Source organism: Triturus cristatus, chromosome 9 (assembly GCF_964204655.1).
Source record: "Triturus cristatus chromosome 9, aTriCri1.1, whole genome shotgun sequence".
In the NCBI taxonomy this organism is placed as follows: Eukaryota; Metazoa; Chordata; class Amphibia; order Caudata; family Salamandridae; genus Triturus; species Triturus cristatus.
In genome coordinates this window covers 1,141,618,099-1,141,639,149 of record NC_140592.1, presented here as the reverse complement: position 1 = coordinate 1,141,639,149, position 21,051 = coordinate 1,141,618,099, and the positions used below count along the sequence as shown (strand labels likewise).

At 42.1% G+C, this 21,051-nt stretch overlaps 1 protein-coding gene across 5 annotated transcripts in view; it reads right to left on the bottom strand.

The window, feature by feature from the left end:
- The window catches only part of MGA (MAX dimerization protein MGA), a 1,048,942-nt gene that overhangs the window by 765,897 nt on the left and 261,994 nt on the right, over window positions 1–21,051 (bottom strand). For all 5 annotated transcript variants that reach the window (XM_085627074.1, XM_085627072.1, XM_085627075.1 and 2 more), the window contains exon 3: window positions 4,806–5,751. In XM_085627074.1, coding sequence (XP_085483200.1) covers window positions 4,806–5,751 — 946 coding nt within the window. The remainder of the gene's footprint in view (window positions 1–4,805; window positions 5,752–21,051) is intronic.

The following is a 21,051-nucleotide window of genomic DNA, read 5'->3' as shown; positions in this document are numbered from 1 at the left end:
TTGAATTTGTACGCGTCACCATTTTAACCTCTCCAAACTATCTATCCTCACATCCCACCACTCCCCCCTGCCCCACAACTAAGAATGAGTGTTATTCAAGCTCACACACAATAGAAACAGATGTTTTACACTTAAAAAAAAAAAGGGAGCAAGAACAAAAAGCATATGCTAAGCACGGTTTTTGAACAAGGCTCCCCGGAGCATCATCATTGAGTCAATTTTAACAATCACAGTGATCGGAGACATCTTGAAATCAGCCCTCCCGCAGACAAGTAGTCCAGCAGTGGGTGCCTAGTGGCGTTGTATTTAGTGCTTAAGTCGTTCAAATCCAGTGCTCAAGTAGTTCGAATTTCATGACATCATGTTCACATGAACAAATAAATATACATATATACATTCACTTGACTGAAAACCTCTTGAGCAAATACAAATTAACTTTAAACTTCTTTCTTCTTTTTCCAACACCCCATCTTTTGTGGGTGTTCTTTTTTCACCAAGAAATGTTTTATTCTTGCCTTTGTTAGGAGAAAAAGTATGACCTTTAACAAAGTGTGAAGGAGTTAGAGAGGTGTTTGTGACTAGCATTAAACATGGAAGTTTGTGTGTGTACAAGAACTTCCATTGCATTTTAGTCCTGGTATGACCATGCCCTTCTCACACCCCGCTCCAGAGAGAAGATAAATTACTGTACAAGTGCAAAACCAATCTCTCCACTTGTAAGCCAAACCTACACACATTATTACCTTTGAGAAACGGGCAATAATATTTCTCCTCTCTCAAGACTGAGGATGTTCATCTAGTAATAAAATGTAAACACCTGGTCCTGGATAAAGAACTTTATATATGCTCACAATTTTGGAAAATGAGCAAACAGGGGCACAATGTGGTGAAGTAGAAAAGTTCTGATTATGGGCAGTTAGCAACACAGGGACTGAACTGCAACCAAGGGACAGCACTGCAAGAATAACCTCAGCTATACCATTTTATAAACTTTTCTAATAATAGCGATAACAGGAAATATTCAAGTTACTTAGATATCCCTGAACGCCTTACATCAAATGTTAGGGCAATTCACAAGATGCGTTTCTGAAAACTTAAAGTATGAAAGACAGCAATAACACAACCCAAACAATGTTCTATCCAGAGCTCTGCTATACACAGACATTGCATGATGAGAGTGGTCGCATGTTCAGAGCGCTACAAAGATACAGAAGCTGGGCTTAAATAGAGCCAATACACAGAGCATTTGATTACTTGACATAAGGATAGCCCTCATATATTCAGTCTGGAATAATTAGGAGACCTAGTCAAAGTTTTGTTCAAAATCCAACCCTTGACACAATATGGGGCACTGCACAATTAGAGCGGGCATTGTCAGAGCTGTAATGTAATGAGAAACCTGCGCTCATGTTTCACTTAACTGCAAGCCGACTAATGGGGCAAAATTCACTTTTACAGGGCAATGAGATTTCTGAAACATCTTACCTCTTGGAGGAGTCGCTACTTCATAAAAACTCCACCAATTGACGAAGTGTTTTTGCTATCTTACGCAAAGCAGCAGCATCAGCAAAGAGGTATAATTCAAGTCCTCAACTGCTGTATAAGTAATAAGATTTGATCCCGGCTAAAAGTGATTGAAATGCAGACTAGAAAAAGTTAGCACTGTAAAGGGTACACACGAAGCTATAGTAAAACAAAACCAAAGCAAATGCTCATGTTTCCCAAAAATAATTTTTGCAAAGGGGACTCAATTATCATAAACTGAGATCTACAAAAGGAAAAAAAATACAAACAGTGAACTGCTTGTTAATGTGTCATTATAGGACAAGTTACTTGCCTTTGATAATGCTCTTTTAGGTGGATAGTCTATCTAACTGCAGATGCTTCATCTTCAGAATATTCCCCAGACACATGACTGGAAACTTTTCATAGCAGTGCTCCCACATTCCAATCGGTGGCGCAGCACGAATTCGCATAGGCTTTGTTCTGCCCCAGAACAGATGGAGCGGAGCTACATTTACGTGACACCCTTGCGCGACTACCTGTTTTTTGCTTGAATCGTTCTGGGCACTTGGCTGTGGTGCAAAAACCACAGTCGGTACCAGTGTTCAGAGCTTTAATTTGGCACTTTTTAGATGGTAAAAAAGACAGCTCCACAAAACGGTAAGGTGGGAGGACAGCGAGAAATCTGCGGTTAGACAGAGTATCTACCAGTTGGTGAAAGTAACTTGTGCTGATGGATACTTCTAACCGCCGATTCCTCACCTTTAGAAAAGATACCAAAGCAGTACCTCCTGAATGTGGCTGGTTTGTGGGAGTGGGCTCAAACCAAAACATCTTGCAATTGCCCCATACAACGTAACGGTTGAATACTCTTTAAGCTGGATTTAGAAGGCAAGGTGTAGTGCCTTGTGAATGTGTGCATAGAAACCCATGTCACAGCCTGACAGATGTCAAGGACAGGCACTCTGAGTGCCAATGCAGTTGTGTCAGCCGTAGCACTAGTGAAATGGACTCTCAGACCTTCGGAAAGTTACCTTTTGCCCAATGTGTAGCAAATCTCAATGCAGACCATCCACCTTGACCGAGTCCTTTTCTGCACAGCTTTACCTTTCTGCATCCTTCATCGTCTACCCAAAGCTCTTTGGCAGGAATGCTATAAAAGCTTAAAGCTTTTTTGAGGAGTGAGGCAGAGCAAATAACGCTAGGAGAGAGTGATTCATTGTTCCATTGTGGGAGGGAGTCATGGCAATCGGCAAGAAGACTGCCCGAGTTCTGGGCACCAATTTGTCCAGTAAAAATGTGGTTTAGGGCAGTTGTCCTGATAGAGCCCAGAGTTTACTCATGACTAGCAGAAGTTATTTTAATGAGGGAGACATTCTTTAAGCTCAGGAGACGCAAAGAACAGCTGTGCATTGGGTCAAAGTGAGTGCCCATGAGGAAATTGAAGATCAAGTTGAGGTCCCACAGTGGCATCAAAAATGGTTTGAGAGGTAACAACTGTCCAACCTTTAAAAACAAATACACCACAAGTGATTTAAAAAAAAGGATGGTTGGTCCAGCAATTCCAAAAAAGCAACACAAATAATTTTCCATAGTGCCCATTGCAAGGCCTTGCAGGGCCAAAGACAAAACAAACAATAAAACATCCAACAGTTTGGTTTGTAAAGGATCTGTCTTATGGAGTCCTCACAGAGCCACAAATCTATACCAGCACCCAGCCTAAATGGACTTCCACAACCTCAGTTAGAGAAGAGGGGTATGTAGGGAATGAAATGCAGTTCATCTTACAGGTGGAAGTCAGGGCCACCAGACTCTCTGAAGCAGGATGCTGTGTAAGGAAATCAGGGTCAGCACGAGCCATCCGACAGCATCTGGTCATCTTCCTATTCACTGGCTGGTAAGAAGAGGGCTTGGACAAAGTGCCTATAAGGTATCAGTGAGGATATTTTTCTTAACTTCAACAGACAGCAGGTGCAGCACCTTAGCCATTCATCGAACTACCACAGCAAAGGCGACACACTCCTCCATTCGGTGTCTAAAAGGTGGATTCAGCCCTGAATCAGGAGAAGTATCAGACACACTGATAACCTGTAAATCAAAGTATAGACTGTCCTGATTATAACTCGTCAACTCTGAGTCATGACAACCTCTGTTCAGAGTAGGAATCAAAAAGGTTATGGAGCTTTTGAGGGCACCTCTGCGGTAGAGGAAGAGTAGGATCACACCCGAGTGGTGACTGTGTGTACTGTGGTAGACTTGGAGCATCAACTTGGTTGGGTTTGAGGTGATGACAGTTCGGGGTAGGACGCTGGCATCAGTACCAGAGTCTCCTCTGGTGTCAAAGGCATCAGCACAAGTGTCACTAAAGGAGGGACAGACATGGGTCTCGGGGGCTATTGTTCACACCCCACTGAGGATGGATCCTCAAAGGTAATACGACTGAGGACTCCTACAGATTCTTGTGGTCAAAAAGTGAGCCAGTGGGAGCCTGAAGAGTGCCAAAGATACGCAGCATGGCCTCCCTAAAGCTCCCAACCTGCAAGCTTAAAGCTGCAGCATCGCCAATGGCTCCAGGGACTCAGGGCACACCGGGATCAACTGTGGGATTGGCTCCTTGATCAGAGTTCGGGAGAGAGGTCGACCGGCACCTTGATGCCCTTGTGACATTGTTTTTAAAAGAGGGTGAGGCGAGTCTAATTTAACTGTCTTATGCTTTCACTAGGACTCTTAACTTACAAGATGCCATTTACTGGAAAGATGACTTCTCACTGCAGCAGCCATAGGACACTGCTTATATGTTGCTCAGCGTCATCACTTTTGAGGCAGAACAAAGCCTACATGAAGTCACCAGGTGCCTTATAGAAGTGCACGGGAGCACTGCGATGAAAACTTTACAGATCCAATCTGGTGTCTCAGACTCAACTGTAAAGGTGAGGAATCTGGAGTTAGAACTATGCATCCAAAATTTCCATGTAGGTAATTTAAAAATGCAAACACCATCAGGGAAAAACAAAATTGTGAAGCCAAAGATACCCAAACAGAGCATTAGTTAAAAAAAAAAACAGTTCAGATGCTTTAAGGTTAAAACTTCCAGGTGCAGAAATGTTGACATTACTGACGTTTTCTTGTTTTGAACAATGAAAGTGTTCATGTTGCTTTAAATTTTTGATTTCCAGAAAAACATATATTAGTAAGACAAAACATTTACTAAAGCAAATAACATTGAGGTGTCTAGGTGACATTGCAATACACCAACCTTCCTTAAAAAAAAGGAGAGGGAGAACATTGAAAAATAGACATACCTTTGATACAAAAGAAACAAACAATACTCCGTCCACATCTTCGAGATCCAGATTTGCATTCGAGAATGCATCATTCTTTGCAGGACTGACTTTCTGGCTTTGCTCCAGGAGTTTTCCAAAACTTTTCTTTGGTTGACGGCCAACTTTGCTAAATTTCGTTTTTCGAGGTCTTCCCCTTTTGACTGGGGACACTGGTGGGGTGAGTTCATCTACTCCATAGTTTAGGGATTCTTGATATTTTAGAGTAGGAGTAGACTTCCTTTTTTTTGTAACCTTGGCCATAGTTGGGCTATCTGCAAAGTCCCTAGGAAAAAGGACGGGTGTTTCAGGTTCGTCAAACCTTCGGGAGGATTCACTATTATTATCTACTGCCTTAGTGGGCAAGGAGCATTTTGACTTTTTATTTTCGTTATTTTCGGACACTATATTTTCTGATCCTTTTGACTGACTGGAATTTATGCTGGATATCAAACTCTCTTCTACAGAGGCAGGCAAATCTGTTACTTTGTCAAATGATTCAACTTGTTTTCCTGTCAAATCGATTTCATCTTCTAGTACTGCTGCCTTCGATACATCAGTTTTATCATTGTAGGTTTCCACGTCTATGACAGGCAAGTTCCCACTCTCCAATTTTAATATTTTAGCTTTGGCTATCCCAGATGGGCTTTTTAGGGTCCGTTTGCAGGGTCTTTTATGAGATGCTCTGTCCATTGCAGACTGTTTCATTAGCTGTCTTTCTAATATAGGATAGCTTTCATCACTATTGGAATACTCATCTGTATCTTCTTCCTCTGAATCCTCCTCTTTCACAACAACCCCATCTGTGCCTAAAGTTTTTTCATAGTCGTAGTCATCCTTAGGCTCATCTTTGATTACATCAGCTAGTCCACTCGAGTCAAGTGGTGATGTCACACGAGAGCAGTTGACAACACTGCTGGTCTGAGTGCTGCAAAGACATAAGAAACAACATTGGGACACATTGGTCAAAACAGTCGTTTATCAAATCTGTATTTTTCACCGATACCAGAGTTGTCTGAATATGCAGACTTGTAGTAAGAGAGGTAGATCATCCGGTTTAATCATAACAAGCGGCGCAAGGCTACACATCACTTCTAATAATCACACAACTGTCAAGTTAAAGGTTAATTTCTTCTTTTCAAAGGGCTAGGTGGAAAATATATATTTTTAAATAGCCCTCTTTTAAATATATGAGCATGAAACAATGCCCATTATCAATGGTCCATTCATAGAAAACAGTACGCAACTTAGTTATACTGCACTAGATGTATGGAGTTAAATATGAACACCAAGATGCAGCAGTTCAGCAATAACCAATAAGGGTGTTCTGTTGAATATGTTGCTGTTTACACAAGACAAACCTTGAGGAAGGACAGAGCCTGTACAGTAAACTAGAGCTGATTTACTACCATAGAAATAAACAAAGCAGTAGAACACAAGCAACAGGGAAAGATACCCGTAACGAAAAACACTGTATAAAAGAAGCTACTATTACATGCTAGATAAACCTTTTCTAATTTAACCACCATAGAAAGATTGTAAAATCATGACATAACCGCTATCAGAAAATGGCAGCTTTATTGCATGTGTTGCGTACAGCTTACATAGCTAGCAATTTTCAACAATGTGGGATTTAAACCCTGTTTTTTGTTTTTTTACACCTGAACAGTGAAAAACGGTGAAAAATAGGGTTCTGAAGTAGTGCTTGTGACAAAACTGAGTAATTGCCTTCTTCATTAAGGGTCCACTGACCTGAAAGAGGCAGCGAAAACGAGGCTGAGGGCCCACAATCTTCTTGCTTTTCTGCAGACCAGAAGGAAGACTAGCCTGTTTCCATCGATCTGTACAGACAATTAACCGATAGGAGAGACACCTCTCACTGTGTTTCCAATAGCAAAGAAACAGTAAAGCACTGCCCAAGGCTGAGAGAGACAGGCAAGGGAAATTGGGAGGTGTGGAAAGTAAAAGGACCCCGGGTACTGCTTCTAATTCTAGTGAAGGAAAAGGCAACTGAAGGAAAATAGTGGAAGGATGCCAAGTATTCACTTTATAATAGAAATATATATGTATGTACACACACATATATAGTCACTGACCAAACCAAAGGTTAAAGGGATGTTACAGTTATGTGAAATTTTCAGATGCAATGTACTTTTTAAACCCCCAAAAAATATATAAATATAAATATATATATATATAAAACAACAAATTGCCCTGAAGCATTAGAAGGTCACTTGACGGCGCTCACACCATCCGGCTGTTTATACCTTGCCAGCTCGCATTCGCATTCCCCATTCAATTTTCCATGTAGCCGACGCGTTTCAAGGCATGTCCGCCTCTTCTTCATGGGCTCGCTTTAAACACCACACCGACGCCTCACTTCATATGATTATCACGATTTATTATTGGCACAACCGCCCCCATTGGGCGTGTCTTAAATCCATTAGCCATTGTTGCATGATGGGACATGCAGTCCCTGAAGGTGAGTATATTTTAGTCCCTTGAGTAGGTTCAGTGTGTGTTCATTTTCACGCATATTTTTAATAACCTATAGTAGGTAGGAAACAGTCACTTGCGAGCTGTATATCATCGTATACACACACACCCTATGCGCACCCAGCGCGCACCCTGCCGATCACACGCTGCATGCTAATTGGCGGTCAACTGGCTGTAAACACACCAAACCAGGAAGTGTTGGCAGCCATTTTGTGCCTCGGTAGAAGCGAGGCTCAAGAAATCAGTGGATTAAGCGTGCAAAACGTATAAAGGGTGCAGGGTAGAAATACCCTGACCCTCTAGACCTGCTTAGGGGGTCCCACAAGGACCACCAAAGCCCCAAAATGTTTTTTTGTAAAAACATCAAAATGCGCGCTGGGTGTGCGGATCCTGCCGTAAAAAAACATAAAATGAAGCGCCGGCTCCCGCGCTTCTTTAATATTTAGCCCCCGGGGGGGGGGGGGGTGGCAAATCCCGGGGGCAAAAATATTAAATTTGATGGGGGCCCCCGGGGACCGCCACTCCCCGGGCTACAAAATAAATGGGTGGGGGCTCAAAGGCCCCTCCCCCCCCCAGCCCCGGGAATAGGAAGTCTAATGAACCAATCAAATCTCTTTTTTTCAGGTCACATGTGCCTTGCCTTAATATTTATATTAAATACATATAAATATCTTTTTTGACATTAAGAAATTTCGTGGGACTCACGCACCCACCGCGTCATCCACATATATGACGTCACGCGGAAAACATATGTGTTGCGTATTCGCGCCTGAAGTCGCGTACGGGTCGCATAGCAATCGCACAGGAAAATACGCACCCATCGCACACCCTACGCGGATCCTTCACAACTATCGTAAAGTGGCGGCTAGGTTCCGCGCAGTGATCGAGAACGTTACACATTGGGAGTGCGACTTTAAAAAAAATTGGGGAAAAAAAACAAATATATTTAAAAAAATGTAAAATAAAAATAAAAAATATTAGTTTCAATATTTTGTAAAACTTTTTTTTCAATTTACATAAAAAATATGTAATGTCCCTCCCCCGCGCCAGCCTAGAGGAGCTGCAATACAGATAGCGCCGGATGGTTTTAAATACCTGGGCATTCACATCACACCGAACCCGGCGCATTTCATGGAACGCAACCTACTTCCGCCTTTGCACAGATTCAAAAGTGATGTGAAGAATTGGCACTCCCTCCCGCTTACAATGTTGGGGCGGGCCGCGCTGTTTAAAATGATGGCTCTCCCTCGGTTTCTATGCGTAGTACAGAATACACCCATGCAAATACCCAACTCCTATTTTAAAGCTATTGTGACGGAGGTCGGTCGCCTGCTATGGGCAGGGAAGCCCCATCGCATAGCCATGCGTAAATTAATGCGGAGCTGGTACGACGGTGGCATTGCGTTGCCAAACGTCCATCTCTACTACTGGGCTTCCCAATTAATAGTGATCAACCAATGGCTTCATGCCCCCCAGGATGAACCGGCTCTACGCATGGACAGGCACATGCTGGGAACGGACGGCGTAATGGGTGCTCTATATAATAAATCAAAACTAAGCAAACTTATTGGCCCTACAGAGCATACGATACAAGTGTGGTTCAGGGCACAGCGGGCACTGGGGTGGGAGGGGGTGAAAACCCAACAGACACCACTGTGGGATTCTCCCAGGCTTGGTAAGCTACGAATGAGCAAAGGTTTTAGACAGTGGGATCTTATAGGGCTCTCCAGGGTGGGCGATCTGTGGAAAAAGGGGAAGGTGGTCACATTTGCGCAGCTCCAATCCACATACCAGATGACACAGACAGAGCATTATCGGTACCTGCAAATTCAACATGCCCTTACAAAGGTAATACCCTCGGGAAGTGATTTGCCCGCGGCGTCACCTCTAGAGGGCCGTTTGCTAACTGACTATCTCACTAAAAAAGCGATCTCATGCACATACCGCAAGCTGATTAATACCCAGAAAGACCCTACAACAACCCTTCGGGAACGATGGCAGGCGGAGGTGGGGGAGATGGACGAGCAAGAGTGGCAGGAGGTGCTTGCGTCCCCGAGAGAGGTTGCGACCCCCTCCAGATTAAAGCTTATACAGCTGAAAATACTACACAGAGTGTACTTCACTAGACCCACACTGCACAATATAGGAAGGACTGATACGCCACTTTGCCTTAGAGGCTGCTGATCCATAGGCACATTCTACCACACCATCTGGGACTGCCCGAACATACAACATTACTGGGGAGAGGTAACGGCCACAGTGACTCTGGTCTGCGGAATAGAGGTCCCTCCTGAACCGCGTAGATGCATACTGAATGTCTGGGAGCCGACAGACTTAGGTCACGCGGCAAAAGAATGGGTGACACTAACATTCGCGTTAGCCAAGCGAAACATCGCGCAGCGCTGGGGAGCGCGGGTGGCCCCCTCCCATCAGCAATGGTGCCGAGACCTTGACAGCACCATGGTGGCGGAAAAGACAGTTTACATCAACAGGGGATGCCCACGCAAATGGAAACGGGTGTGGGGTAACTGGAATACCTTTCGGGGTAACATATGTGACCCACCTCCGGAAGCTTCTGAAACTGATTTTAGTGACTGAAGACTGCTCGGGTATCACAGGGGAGCGTCGAAGGGTGCTGAGGAACAATAAGGAAAACGGGGCGGATAAAGGATTGGAGAACTGGCTTTATCTGCATCAGTATGTATAACGTAAAAGTGATGGAATGGCAGGCAATAGATGTTGTCAAGTAATATTTGCATTAATAATGATGATGTATGGCTCGTTTATGTTTATTCGGATGTTTCGTTTGCTTTATGAAATAAAGGAAAAATAAATTTTAAAAAAAATATGTAATGTAATTAAAAAAATAAAAATATGTAAAAATAAGAAGTTTAAAAAATGTAGATAAACAGTATCAAAAAACTAAGTATAACAATTAAAATATTTAAAAATTATGATTTAAAAAACCTTTGAAATTCAGTGAAAAAACCATAGGTTACAGATATGTTATAGTTGGGAATTAGCATTTAAAAAAAAACTTTGAAATTCACTGAAAAAAACATAGGTTTCAGGTATGTTATAGTTCGGAATTAGCATTTAAAAAACCTTAGAAATTCACTCAAAAACCATAGGTTTTAGGGGTGTTATAGTTAGCTGGACATTTCACTCGTACAAAACCATTGAAATTCCTCCGTTATAGTTAGTTCTGCTAACTATAACGTGCGCGCCCGCAATCCACTGCTGATGATGTCACATATTACATCATTCATGACATGGTCAGTGATATTACTGATGACATCTCAAATGACATCACTGATGACATCATCCACGTGACAATCAGATACACCTTATCATACACTAGTATAACCTTTCATCACTCACTGTAAAATACAGAGTACCATATTTGAATCCATTGACTCACCAATACAAATTTCTAAAAACCCACACAGTGATTCGTAGATCTACACACAAATCTAATCACTTACCTATGGATTCACTCATACATGCTGTCAATGATCAATGGAACACTATCAAATATACTTATACACCTATATCGACATTACACGCCAGCACACATCCTATTCACTTATGTAGTCATCCTACTCACTTATGCAAACAATGGATCATACTTACGTTTACTCAGCTACACACTTATACAAACACCACTTCATTTATTCATATAGAGTAACTCATACTTAGTGTGTTATAAAGTCACTATTACAAGTATACCGTTATCCATACAGTCACACTCACTGAGTCTTATGTATACTTATTTATATACAACTGTCACATACACTGCCTTTTATTTTTCTAGTTTGTTGGACATGTACCATTGAGAGATATATTTGCTCATCACCACACCCATAAAGATATTCACTCACCCAAACAACTGTTATAACATGTAGTCTTCACCTCATATACCTACTGAATCAACTATTCACACATCTTTGGCCAGTCACACCCCCCCCCCCTACCGAACCACACACACACTCTCCCATACAAATACTCAGTTAACTAATCAATAACTAATATAGACGTTCACATAGCTAGTAACCAAGTGGTGCAGCAGTTTACACAACAACTGACAAAGTGATGCAGATATTCACACAGTTTAGTCACTATCCAATATATTTATTGAGACACTATAAATTAGTGAAGTAAACAGTCAATCACACTGCTACTAAATCCTCCATCCAGATAATTATATATCCACTCATTCTTCAATGCAGATTGCTATATATATATAATACATATTTGAATGATGTAATATGTGACATCATCAGCAGTGGTGCGCGAGTTATAGTTAGCAGAACTAACTATAACAGAGGAATTTCAATGGTTTTGCACAAGTGAAATGTCCAGCTAACTATAACACCCCTCAAACCTAGGGTTTTTTCAGTGAATATACATAGATATGGCATAAACGAAAGTTCAACAAAGTAGGTGGTAGAGGCACTCCCTGAGATATAATTTGTGTTACAAAACAAAGTTTTACTCGTTTTACTGTCTTTTTAGATAGCGTGCTGTGGAGTAGCATCCAACAGTCATGGATTCCAAAAAATACAAAACTCCAATTATAGGACCAGTGGGGCCCTGATCTCCACGCACAATTGCGTTCAGGTAAAAACCTTGAAAAAATTCTCGAGATAGTAAACAGACTGTTTTTTGCTTAAACAAACTCAATCCAAACTTGTGGTGAATGAATAAAAAAATGTCAAATCAATGTGTCAATGATTGTAGCAATTTATTCATTGCAAAAATGTTCATTGGATCTCCATTCTTTTCTTCATACAAATCCAAATTCCAATCTTTCAAAAATTAACTTTTGTGAATGCCATAAACGAAAGTTCACCAGATGCCGCACCACACGTCCCGGGTGCACTCTTATGCAGTGGTGAGTCGTGCCACAATGCAGAAAACGCATTTCGGCAAACAACGCCTTCTTCAATGTCAGTTACCATAACAAACAAAATCGTATTTAGGCATACCAGAAAAGGAAACATTGTCGCACACAATCAAAAGTGAAGAGGTCCCACCAAATGAAGTCAAAGCATTCGTGTAGGCGGCAGCCATCTTGGCAGTATAAGGTTGAATGCAGATACATCTCAAAGCCACGGCTGTCTGCATATCGCTAAACAATTTACAGTGAAGCGGAACCCCTTTTATCACAGAAAAAGTCAAATCATGAAAAAAAACTAGTTACTTACCTGTACACTATGTTTCTCCAGTATTATCTTTTTATAGATTCACATGCTTGTATCTTCCCCGTCATCATGGTGGGAGTCTCACGGTAACAGAATGACCACAGCAGTATTAGAAAAAACTGCATAGCAAAATCCCATAGGGAATCATCTTATTTGCTAACCAAACCTCATCATTATTTGGTCCAAGACTCAGCCAATCGGCTGCCAGCCCTGACATACCACTCCCCAGCAGAGCCTTCCTGCCTCAGATTTCCAGCCCCGAGTGTGAGACTAGGATACATCTAGAGATAATGAGGTTCTGCCTGAGAAATGGGGAGATGGGCGGGCCGCATGTGAATCTATGGAAGATAATACTGGAGAACCATAGTGTACAGGTAAGTAACTAGTTTTTTCTCCAGTATTCAATATTTCATAGATTCACATGCTTGTATCAGAATAGCAAGCAGTCATCATCCCAAACTGCATTTCCAGGATAGAACCCCCAATAGGCAGTGGGCTCTGTTTCTTTGTATAGACTGTTAACATACATTACAGTTTTCAAAATATATCAGAAAATCATTAGTTGAGAAGATATATAAATGTTTGTAATATGCAAATCAAAACATTTGCCTAAATATACATATAAATATATATCCATATGTACACATCCAATTATATTATAATAAATACCTTAATGAAATAGATGCCGTAGAACCGCCTGTCCCACTGCTGCATCTTTTTTCCATGCTGTGTCCAGACAATAGTGTCTGGTGAATGTGTGCGCATTTCTCCATTTCGCAGCTCTACAAATGTCCGGCAATGACACTCCTGCGAATAGAGCCATAGAAGTTGCCATCTTTCTTGTGGGGTGCGCACGTACCTTGGCTTGTAAAGGTTTTCCAGCTTTAACATGACACAAGGAGATCGCCAAAGTTATCCACCTTGAAATACTGGATCTGGGGAGTGCCAAACCTTTCCTAGGGCCAGAAAAGGCTACAAAGAGTTCATTTGTTTTTCTGAACGATTTCGTCTTATCAATGTAAAATTTCAGACATCGTTTCATGTCCAAAGAGTGTAGAGCTCTTTCTGCAGATGATGAAGGGTCTTTAAAAAATGTAGGTAAAACCATCCGGTTCATTCAGATGAAAGCTGGAGGGGACCTTAGGAATAAACTTTGGATTCGTTTTCAGAATAACTCTGTCTTGCCTGAATTGTAGAAATGGTTCTGCAATTGAGAAGGCTTGGATCTCGCTGACCCTTCTTGCCGACGTGAGCGCTAATAGTAACGCTGTCTTCCATGAGATAAATTGCAAATCCGCCTTATGTATTGGCTCAAATGGCGGTTTCATTAGCTGTGCAAGAACCGTATTAAGCTGCCAAGGAATTACTGGTCTTTGAACTGGAGGAAACATTCGGAAAAGTCCTTTGAGGAATTCTTTAATAACTCTTTGGGACCAAAGAGATGGTCGGTCAGGAACTCTTGTGTACCTTGAAATAGCGGCCAAATGTACTTTAATAGACATATGAGAGAGTCCAGATTTGGCCAACATTAACAGATATGGAAGAATTTGATCCGAAGAGACTTGAAAAGGATGTAGACCTTTAGATGCACACTAATGACAAAACCTTTTCCATTTAGCCGAATAGGTTTTATTTGTAGAGATTGCTCGAGATCGTGACAGAATCTCCCGGCATTCTTGAGGGATATTCAACAGTTGGAACTAATGTTCTTGAGGTTCCATGATGACAAGTTCAGCGATTTCAAATTTGGGTGCAGTATCTGGCCGCTGTTCATAGTGATTAGATCGTGCACTAATGGAAACTGTATCCTGGGTGTCACTGAGAGTTTGAGAAGTTCTGAGAACCACGCTTGTCTCGGCCATGCTGGGGCAACCAGAATCAGATGGCACGGCTCTGATTTCATCTTTCTCAAGACCTTTGATATTAGAGGAAAGGGGGGAAATGCATACGCAAACATCCCTGTCCAACACATCTGTAGCGCATTGCCCCACGACCCTTTCTGTGCAAACCTGCTTGCAAACTTTTTGCATTTTGAATTGTGGCGATCCGCGAACAGATCTAACTTTGGAGTGCCCCATAGCTTGAATACTTTGAGAAGTTGCTTTTGGTCCAGTTCCCACTCGTGAGAAATCTTGGACGATCTGCTCAGAATATCTGCCCTTGTGTTGTCTACCCCTGCAACATGTTGTACTTGAAGTGAAATGTTGTGGATCAGAAGCCACTTCCAGATTTCTTGTGCTTGCTTTGACAATATTTTTGATTTTGTACCCCCTTGTTTTAGAAGGTAAAATATGGATGTTGAGCTGTCTGTCTTTACCAGTACTGTTGAACCGCGAATCGCTGGGAAGAAATGCTTTTAGACCCAAGAAAATAGCCTTTAGTTCCAGCAAGTTGATGTGGAGCTGCGTTTCGCTCTTTGACCAGTGACCTTGAATTTCGAGCTCCTGCAGATGCGCTCCCCAACCTTGAAGCGAAGCATCTGTCATCATTACAAAACTGTAGTTCGGTGGTTCGAAAGTCAGTCCTTCCGCTAAATGATCTCTGATCTTCCACCATGACAGGACCTTTAGGATCTGAGGAGTGATAACTATTCGATCTTTGAAGGATCCCTGAGACTGAATCCATTGCTTGTCTAGCAGTTCTTGAATAGGTCTCATGTGTAGTCTGCAATTGGGAAGTAGGGGGATACAAGAGGACATCATCCCCAACAACGATTTGTAGGTTCTTACTGAAACGGACTTTATTTGCAAATGCGACGTCAGCTTTATGATCTTTTGAATACGCTCCTCTGAAGGATAAGCCTTCGCCTCCTTTGTGCGAATTAGAGCTCCCAGAAATGGAAGGGACTGTGATGGCATGAGATGTGATTTTTCTATGTTGACTCTGAGACCTAGGCGATTGAAAAGGTTCATGCACACTCGTAGAGAATGTTGGGCTTCTCTGAACGAACCACCTTCTATGAGCCAATTGTCTAGATAAGGGAAAATTTGGTGACCTTGAAGTCTTAGATGTGCTGCTACTGGCGCCATACACTTTGTAAAGATTCTCGGCGCCGACTTTAGACCGAAAGGCAATACTTTGAATTGATAATGGCGCCACGCCACCATGTAGCGCAGACATTTTCTGTGATTTATATGGATTGGGACATGAAAATAAGCATAAGAGGTCCAGGGATGCCAAATAATCTCCTTTGCCAATCAAAAGGAGTATTTCTTGCAGGGATAACATTCAAAAAGATTTCTTTTGGATGAATTTGTTCAGACCTCTCAGGTCCATTACCTGCCTCCATTTTGATGTGTCTTTTTTCTTTATTAAAAAGAAATGCGAATAAAAGCCTTTCCCTCATTGAAGGTGCGGAACTTCTTCTATTGCTTCCTTTTGTAGAAGAGATAAAACTTCTTATTTGAGGGCTGACAGATGTTCTTGTCTCCTGTGTATAGGAGGATGATTTGGAGGCTTTATGAACTCCAGGGTGTGGCCATGTTGAATCACATCCAAAACCCATCTGTCTGTTGTTATTGACAGCCAAGCTGGATAAAATAAGGACAGGTAATGATTGCTGCTGTTCGAACAAGTGGCGGGTGCCTCGACAAAGTCATTGTCGTTGATTGGATTGTTGCGATTTGCCTCTCTCTTCTGGACTGTTGTTGATAAGTGTTTGATGAACGAAATTGCTGATTATTTGAGTATTGGCGATAGCCCTGCTGATTGTACGGCTGATATCTATTTGATTGGAAAGAAGATCTTTGCATGAATTGTCCTCTGGATCCTCTCCTCCGAAAGGACTGGAACCTGCCCTGCTGAAGAGATCCTAATGCACGCGCTGTATCCGTGTCAGTTTTAACACTTTGGAGGGCATCATCCACATGTTTTCCGAAAAGGTTCTCCCGTCAAACGGCATGTCCACTATTTTCGCTTGCACTTCTGGTCTAAAAGAAGTGGCTTTAAGCCATCCTTGTCTTCGTAGGGCCACTGCCCCTGCCATTTGTCTGAACGCCATTGAAGACAAATCCATAGCGATGTCTACGGATTCCGAGACCGCCCGAGCCCCATCCTGCAAATAGCAGCCGCTTCTTCTTTCTTATCCTCTGGTAAATGAGATAGTAAGGATGCTATATCAGACCACATCTGCCTATTGAATCTGCTGATGAGGGCTAACGCATTCGAGGCCTTTATGGAAGACGCTGCCATTACAGCAAGACGCTTCCCTGCACCATCCATTCGCCTCCCTTCTTTATCCGGGGGGAACTGCTGATGTAGCAACCGGATTTTTGGAGTGCCTTTGGGCGGCCTGCATCACCACAGACTCCGGTCGCGGATGTCCAATTAAACAGGCCGGAGAAGATTCTGGGGCTCTATATTTCTTTTCTATACGGGGGACTGAGGCAGCTACTGAAGCCGGGTTCCTCATTATTTTTAATCCTTCCTCCCAAATGTGAGCGATTATTGGAATAGACCTAATGGATTTCCGTGAATCCTTTTTGAAATCATAGAGGAAACACTCGGCTTCTTGTACTGGAAGCGGAAGCTCAAATCTTTTTGACGCTTTCTCCATGATAACATGGAAACCTCCTATGTCTTGTGGCGGAGAATTCGCCAGTGAAGGAGATGAAGACGGAGTAGTTGGAAGAATATATTGGTCCCATTCATCCCCAACCTGAGCATCCTGAAGAAGTTCTCCTTCTTCCGATTGATCCGCGTCACTTTCCACTAAATCGTCCCTAATTGTCACAATAGGAGGAGATTGAATTTTCTGAGTTGTACTCTTGGGAGAGGAATGAGGTGGTTGAACTTGAGCAGGCTTATCTGAAGTTTTTTACGCTCGAGTGTTAGCGTCAGGAAAACGTCGATAGTAATCATTTATCGTAAGCCGCAAGTCAGTTACTAGGGAAAGCGGCATTGAGATAGTGTCCTCTCTAAAATCAGGCTGAGGTTCTTCCTCCTCTTCGTAGTCATATGTGTGCTGAAATGACTCATAGCTCCTTGAATCTTGTGCAGGACGATCTTGGAAAGAGAAGACTTCCTGAACCTCCTGATATTCGTCATCGTCAGTCTCCTGGCTCTTAATTTGAAGTTGAGACGGGCTATATGCCACTCCTGAAGATTCTTCATCTTCTGACTGCAATTCCAGGAGATTAGATGGAGGAAGCGGAGAAATCTTTGACTAGGCTGTAAAATCTGATGATTTCTTCTTCTTCGTTGACAATGGAATAGATTTTAAAGAGATTGTCTTTGCCTTGGGAGACTTAAAGGATGCCGTTTACGGAGCTCCCGTCGACGGAGATCTCGTCGACGTGGAAAGCTGAATTATCGTCGACGAAGTGGTCGTCGACGAAGTCATCGTCGACGCTGTTGCTGACGATGGGGTCGTCGACGAGGTTGAAACCAGCCTCCCCGTCGACGGGATTGTCGACGAGCCTTTCTTCGACGACGATGTCTTGGTCATCGCCGTCGACTCAGCTGTCGTCGTCGAAATGGTAGTCGTCGACAGAGTCGGCGGCGGCGGAGCCGTCGACTGTTTTATTGAAATCAAAGCCGGCGACGCCCCAATTTTGGTCGAGGGAGCTGAGGAGACTGCTCTGGACTCTGTAGGTTTTTTTAAGAGGAGTATGAGGAAGTGAAGACGAAGAAGCCACTTTGCCTTTTGTCTTCTGCTTTTTAAGCTCTATGTTATCTTCAGAAGCAGAAGATTTCCTCTTTTTTGATGTTCTAGATTCCTCTTCAGAGTCAGATTCTAAAGTGACCTTCTTTTGAAGCCACAACAGAAGCCGTGCCTCCCTGTCACGCAGGGTTTTCACAGAAAAGGTTCTGCAATGCTTACAGTCTTTAGGCACATGTTTTGGGTGCAGACAATACAAGCAGTCCTTGTGGGGGTCTTCAGAAAACAATCTAGGTTTTCCAAAGGATCTGCAGGGCCTGAATAGCCTCTTTTTTGAGCTTTCAGCCATAGTAAGCAAAAATATGAAGCGCAGTACCTCAAATCCAGTAACAGAAAGAACTTCCAGATGAACAAGAGGTCAAAAGTTCACACAGGAACAAAACTGAGCAAGGCTCAGGGAGACTCCTCCTCACACAAAGGCGGTTGGAAATCTGAGGCAGGAAGGCTCTGCTGGGGAGTGTGATGTCAGGGCTGGCAGCCGATTGGCTGAGTCTTGGACCAAATAATGATGAGGTTTGGTTACCGTGAGACTCCCACCATGACGATGGGGAAGATACAAGCATGTGAATCTATGAAAGATTGAATACTGGAGAATGTGTATATACAGATTGAGCAATTAAAAACGGAACAAAATATCAGAGGCGACCTGTATCAACCTGGAGAGGACTGTCCTAGGAGTGCACCGGAAGAAATATAACTTCCAATATATTGTGTCCTCACCCAGAGATTCCTACGGGTAACATACATTATTAATATTCTTATATACATCTTCCCAAAAGACGCTGGGCACTCAACGCTTCTTATTCTTCAATAATTTATTTTAATTTTCATGTGCAACCTACAGCTGCGTTTCGGCTTCTTGGCCTTTGTCAATGTCAGCTCCCCTGAGTGACGACATGCATTAAATCTAACATCTACTGTCGTGATTGCCAGAGTGTCATAAGCACAGAGGACTACGGCTTAAACTCACTTGTGGTTGGTTATGAATATGGAGGCCATTTTGAATTTTTTAAATAACGTCTCACGTATAAATCAATTTAAATTTGAAAAATGCTCAGTTGTATCCATCATTTTTTTGGGCAATTGGTTTCAAATATTTAGAAAATCCATAGATCCTTATCAATGCCATATGCAATTCATTACTTATTCACATCACTACAAAGCATCTAGCCTTGAATAGGCTAACCAATTCAGTTCCACAATTTCATAATCTTCTTTGTATGTACATTAGCATTAATGAATAAAACAGCGCCCTTTGTATTAACTCCTTCCTTATTTACACCAGTCCTCCCTGTTTTATATATGTGTGTGCATTACAATCTGTATACGGACATTTGGAGAACTTACCATTTTCAAATTTAAATTCAATCATATGTGAGGAGTTATTGCAATTTCAAAAATGCCGCCATATTAATAACTAACCACGAATTAGTTTACGGGTAGTCCGCCGACTGTGTTTATGTTATGAACTTCTGCCATTCACAAAAGTAGATGTTTGATTTAATGCATGTTGTCACATAGGAGAGCTGCCATTGACAAAAGCCAGGGAGCCGCAACGCGTTTATCAGCTGTAGGTTGCATGTGAAAATTAAAATAAATCATTGAAGTAGCAGCCTCGAGTGTCCAGCGTCTTTGTGGGAAGAGATGTTTTCACAAGACCGTCCTCGCGAGCTGTGAGCACCCACTGTGAGGAGAGCGGTATACATATATACATATATATAAATATATATATATGAAGCAAACTCCATACGCCGTTCCTTCTCCCTGCGTTTTTAAGAACGGAGGACGGACCACAAGTACGTGCAATCAAGTTTATTCCGCTCCCTTACACCACATCACCGGCATGACGCGTTTATATATATATATATATATATATACACACACACACACACATACACTCACATATATACACATAAACAAACATATATATACCCACACACATATATACATATAAATATATGTGTGTGTATATATTCCACACAATTGGATCCCAGCCTGAGTGTTCAGTAGCGGGTGCGTGTGTGAGGCCAAATCTGTGGCCTGGGTTAATTTATATATATTGTATATATACCACTCCTCTCCACCAGGACAAGAATTGGGTCAGACTCTATGTAAGGTTCAATAATTCCTTTTACTTTCAATTCAGCCAAAATTAATGAATGGAAACGACAGAAACCAACGCGTTTCGGTCTCGCGACGACCTTGATCACGGTAACGCCCGCATATGCATTACAACCAATATCTACAATCTAATGCATTACATCATTTCCTGTTGGACAAGGCTAGGCGTGATGGGAGACGTAGTTTCAATAAAAAAGAGTTAATAGTATGTGCTAATGAAATTAAAGTTGTGCCCAAGGGGAAAATTAATTCATTCAACACCCCATCTCTAATTAAGCTCATATTTTTGACAATCATGACCATATTAGAAGTGATTTTATAACAATTCATCACTATAAATCATTGGTCCCAACATCGGCAAGGTGGCCAGTCAAATCCTCCAGCGGGTTGGGTCCTGGTTTGTTACACCATTGCTTATAACATTTATTTTCAAATTCTCCTCCCGTGGAGATTTTCATTCTGAGTAGCCCAATCCGGCAGCCATATGCTTGTAATCGTTATTTATCGGGCTCCCATTTTTGATTAACCATTATGATCTATTGAAATTTTGATTTCGGAGTTTGGTATATTCGAAATTATCTAGTTGAATAACCAAATCAAAATAAACTGGATTCAAATTTAGATATCAGGAAGCGAAACTTGCCACCATCCATTACAAGTCATTATCTTGCAACTTTTATAAATGTACATAAAGTTCTTCACTTTGGTTCAAATCATATGGTGTTAAAGTCCTTAACTCAAGAATGTG